This window comes from Penaeus monodon, chromosome 7 (assembly GCF_015228065.2).
Source record: "Penaeus monodon isolate SGIC_2016 chromosome 7, NSTDA_Pmon_1, whole genome shotgun sequence".
NCBI classification, from domain to species: domain Eukaryota; kingdom Metazoa; phylum Arthropoda; class Malacostraca; order Decapoda; family Penaeidae; genus Penaeus; species Penaeus monodon.
In genome coordinates, this window is record NC_051392.1 from 10703812 (window position 1) to 10708811 (window position 5000).

At 31.9% G+C, this 5000-nt stretch overlaps 1 protein-coding gene and 1 long non-coding RNA gene across 3 annotated transcripts in view; one reads left to right on the top strand and one right to left on the bottom strand.

Moving 5' to 3' along the window:
* The window catches only part of LOC119575077, an 18603-nt gene extending 16952 nt beyond the window's left edge, over window positions 1-1651 (top strand). For both annotated transcript variants that reach the window (XM_037922466.1, XM_037922465.1), the window contains exon 5: window positions 690-1651. In XM_037922466.1, the coding sequence (XP_037778394.1) occupies window positions 690-750 (61 nt within the window). In that variant the 3' untranslated portion in view covers window positions 751-1651. The remainder of the gene's footprint in view (window positions 1-689) is intronic.
* The window catches only part of LOC119575078, a 4283-nt gene continuing 190 nt past the window's right edge, over window positions 908-5000 (bottom strand). The window contains exons 1-3 of the long non-coding RNA XR_005228943.1: window positions 4976-5000; window positions 2137-2232; window positions 908-1886 (exon numbers count right to left, since the gene is read on the bottom strand). The exon at window positions 4976-5000 is cut by the window's right edge and continues 190 nt beyond it. This is a non-coding gene — a long non-coding RNA (uncharacterized LOC119575078). The remainder of the gene's footprint in view (window positions 1887-2136; window positions 2233-4975) is intronic.

Consider the following 5000-nt stretch of genomic DNA (forward strand, 5'->3'; position numbering starts at 1 on the left):
TCTACGTCCAAACAATTCATTTACAATATATGCTCAGTGTCAGCCAAAATATTTATTTTAGAAATTGAATATATTGGTGCAGAAAGTGCACCTCTTTAATATTTCTTTCATTATGTGTGGGATTTGTGTTTGGTTTCCGGAGTTTTATGCAGACAGTTCCAAATTATTACAAGTCTCATAGATCATATATGTTAGGTCCAATATCTTCATTCTGTATCACACTAAATTCAAATCAGTTTCCTGAAACAAATGCCTTAGTAAATTCTAATTAAAAAAAAAAGATATTGGGCCTTGCAAATGATCATGTATCTGTGCTTATAGAATCATAGAAAACCAAGCTTTTTCTTCATATTAATATGTATGGGTATAATTGCATGGCTTTGCTTATATATATACAGATATATGGACAGAAACTACTACCATGATGTATACTATAGCACTGGAAATAATGGCAGGTGAGTGTGTAAATTAAGGTGCATTGCATGCTGTATCAGAAATAACAAGTACGTACTAATCATCCTTTACTTCCAGAATATTTTGTTCCATCTGAATGTTATTTATGCTATTTCTAGGTGTAAGTTTTATAGCTATTATAAGTATATTAGTTATGTCACATAAGATTTTATTTAAATAAGAAATAATGCATATACTTTTAACATTATGTATATATTTCTTTCATTGAATTCTAGACCTATGGCACCACCTCGACCACACCGTTCTGATGACCACCGATCTGCAGGATACTACTGAGCTTGTTTTTTTCTCCTAGGTAATAGTTCATAAATAGTTAACAAAGTTCACTGCAAGTGACCATAATAAAGACAATTCTTCTTATAAAGATGTTTCTTATGTAGCAGCAAAAAAATGGAAATACTTTTTTTTTTTTTTTTTTTTTTTTTTTCCCCCTTTTTTTTGACTGATTACATTTTTGAGTAGTTTTAAAATTAGAATGCAAACATTCACACATAAGAATAATTTGGTAAATTCAACAATCAGTATTTCACTGCTTCTGATTAAAGAAACATTCAAGGAAGTTTCAGATATTTGTGTTTTTATTGTATTACAATAAAGAGATGAATGGTAAGAAAAAGAACAAAGACAATAATATTTAGAAATATTATGAATAGCTCTTGCCAATCTATTATTTGTCTATTTACAAAATATAATTTAATGAACTAAAATATATACTGTAATAAAACTACAAGCTTTGCTATCTCAAATGACATTTCAAGTGTATTAGGGTAATATTATAAATCCTGAAGTCTTTAAGAAAGTAACTCATATATAGGCTTACATAACTTGTTTTTAGGGTAATTGGCCAATTGCATTAGATGTCTATATAGATGATTTTTTGTTAAGTGGTTTTGCTTAAAATACTTTTTAGGTTGTGTTGTGGTTCATGTGAAATAAAGTGGATTTATCTTTGGGACTTAACAATTCTTTAATTAAAGTATGTTTTGCTGACTTTATGTAAAACATTGACCACAAAAAAGTTTGTAAATATATATATATATTGGATTTCTTTCATCATTATTGATATTTATTGTTAAAAGTTTATTATTAGCTGATATCTGGAGAGCAGACACACTAAAAAAAAATAGTTCCCAAACATATTATCTGGCTGTTGGTTTTAATAAATTTCTTAACATTATTTTATTTTTCCCCCCTGAAAGATTACAAAAATAGAATCTGAAAAAGGAGAAATGACTGAAATGTCTTTGTTTATCCTTTTATATTTCTCAAAAAACAGAAATAAAAATCATATAGTTTATACAGTGTTCAAACAAACAATTACAAAATAGGCATTGTAATATACTATACATGTTTATAAAAAAAAATCTGTCTTGCTATTAAATCATCTCAGGAAAGTTCTCATGCAGACACATCTGTAAAATAAGACCAAATATATAAATGTAACAGGTGTTTACTTTCAAATATCATATACCATATTTCAAACAAATGTATCACTAAAAAGTTCAAAACATTTTTCAATCCAATTAAATATACAATTCACCATATTTTCCCTCAAATATACTCATTAAAAAAATCTTATGAAGCTGATAGCCTATGGTTGAACAAATGAAATTTTCCAGAAAAACTTTATCATAGAAATATGAAAAAATTATGAAAACCAACCTTTACTGTGGATTAGGATTAAGAACATCAAATCCAACAAAATCATTTGCAGTTTTGACACCAACAGCAAAGAAGAGAATACTCTTCACTAGGGACCTGAAAATTATATTACTATTAGTACACATTACACAGATATTTATGTATAAAACATTATGAATTTAACCCATTTGGCATGGATAGCAAGAATGCCATGCCTACTGTAATACTAGTTCATTTATCTTCTTTACACATAGATGGCTCTACAAGTGCTTAGTCACCAAGGAGTCCATTCCTTGACTTTTGGAAAGTGCCTTTTGTATTATTTCATTGCCTTTCATATTACCAAATTTTTAATAACAATTCAATAATCACAATATCAATATTATTATAAAAAAATTTCCAACTGTTTCAAGGAATGGGGAAACCAGGATTGGTAACTAGGGCATACTGCTATACTCCTTGCTGGCTGAGCACATGTGGAGCCATCTCTATGTAACAATCTCTGTCGAATGGTACAAATAGACTTTACATCAGAGCAAGCAAATGTCTGAAAAAAATGTGATTGAATCTTAAAACTGATATAACTTTAACATTTAAATTACATAAGAAACCAGTTAAATTCCTGTATAATGAAGTCTGCTGCAATAACTCATCTTTTGGAGTTGGTGGAAAGTCTACTGAAAACTGGCCCCCACAGGCACTCCCAAGTAAATGCTATACCTTCATGCCTATAGTGTTCTTATAAATGCAAGCAAACTTCCATGTATTTCAAACAAGCCAGAGTTTGGTATGTTTTTTTATTTAACCAACAAATTGTCAGGTAGGTGTACAAAATTTTCAATAGAATATGTTCTTATCACAAAAGTGCTGTGAGGCCACAGCAATAATCTGATGCCACACCACTTTCATTGCCCCTAATACTGATAGTATGGATGGTTTCCATGCACTGAAACTAATTTATCTGAAAAGTATATATAAATTCAATTTACCCTTAAAAGGAGGTCCCACTAGTCTTGTCTATCTCAGTAATTATAAAGACCAAGCTACTTTCTTGGGATCGACATTCACCAAGATGAAATTCCTGTCCTACTGCAACACAGAACAAGAACCGCTGTATTGGTGTTTTGTCCTGGCTATAGATAATGCCAAAATCATAAAATTCTTTGTAAGCTCTTTGCTTGATATTCTAAACAGCAATTATTATATTACAGTAGACATTATTATTTTCTTGATTATTATTATGACGTGCATGTTTTGTATATTACCTTTCAAGGATTAACCCACACTTTCTTTGTCATATCTCATGCGTTCTCCTACCATTGTTGATACAAGAACATCCCCCTCCCCATCCTATGCTCATTGTTGTGGTGGGGCTTAGGAAATGGAGACAGGCCCAATGTGGGAAATCACCCCTACTTTGGACCTCAGCCCTCACCTCAACTAACTTTGCATGGACTTTTCTTCTCCCCCTTTCCTTTTCCTTTTCTATTTTATCCCATTATTCTGTCCACGTATCCTAATTGTTAATTTTTTACCCTTTTCGCCACAATACTCTACCATAATGCTAAACCCTACTGCTGCATTTTAAATACACCACTAATGACCTTAGATGTTGATGTGGCAGAAAATGTTCAATAATAAATAAGCCTAGAACATCTGATCAATGGATGGCATTTGATGTATAATGCCTTGATATAGTAATTTTAGTTTGTATAACAAGCTGGTGGTAATTACCCAGTATAATTTGTTACACACAGCCATATGGTACAAGGTAAATTCTAACTTTAGTTGATAGAACAACAGAAAATAAATAATTTTTCATATATGGTATTTCCTTCACAAGTTAATAATAAGAAAGTTGTTTAACATATAATACTTTGGTGTATATTTACAAGAAAATCTAATAACATTATCAAAAAAAAGGGAAAAATCTACACTCACAGTTTCATGAAATAACTTATGCAGGGCAAGAATAACATCAGAAATTAAGAAAATACATCATGACAAATAGTGCGCAAAGACTATCCACAGCAATCAGGTAGGGTTTTTTCCTGAGAGGGAAATACAGCAACATGATAGGATCTGGAGGCAAAGCCCACAGGTTAAGATAATATTGAGGTGAAAAGGTAATATCATAGATGATAAGTGCCATATTTTAGATTTACCAGTTCATTACATGCTAAATTTTGTTTGTACTCCATGAATGTGGGAAACTGAAACTATACTGCTTTTGGTATAGTAATAGGGACTTGTCTGTGAGGAAAAGTTGCTTCTTGACCCCATCCTGACAGGTCATGTGTATAGCCATCATAACAAACCATTTGGCCTTCGGAGTACGGCTGTACGTGCGGCAACGTGCCAGAGAGCATGCAGCGAGAGGTTCTGCTAAATGTAGCAGACTCCTGTGCCCAACGTCTAGAGATTGCCAGAAATCACCAGATTTTATGATGCTGACAGATTTCTGATACCCAGCTCCACAGGTTTAAATATTGCAATTCTTACAGTATAGACGTACCCATCCCAAATCCATGTCACAAAATTAATTCAACAATTTAAGTTGCTATGGGGAGGGAAAATAATAAGAAATTCACACATATTACACACTAAGTAACTGAAACAAAATTATTACAAGTTTGGAAGGCTGTGACACAAAGAAATCTCCAATTAACCTATCCTGGCTGGGAATAAACTAGTCCATCCATATCAAATTCTGGAAGAATAGGCAACGTGCAATTGCATTTCTTAACATCCTCAAACTATAATCAATAATATACATCACAGGCATGCTTCTTATATTTACATGTAGTTTTGAAACCCGATACGAAATAAAACACGCATGGCACTGTGGCTCTGATCTTACCACTTAAATGGGTCATAGTAGATAT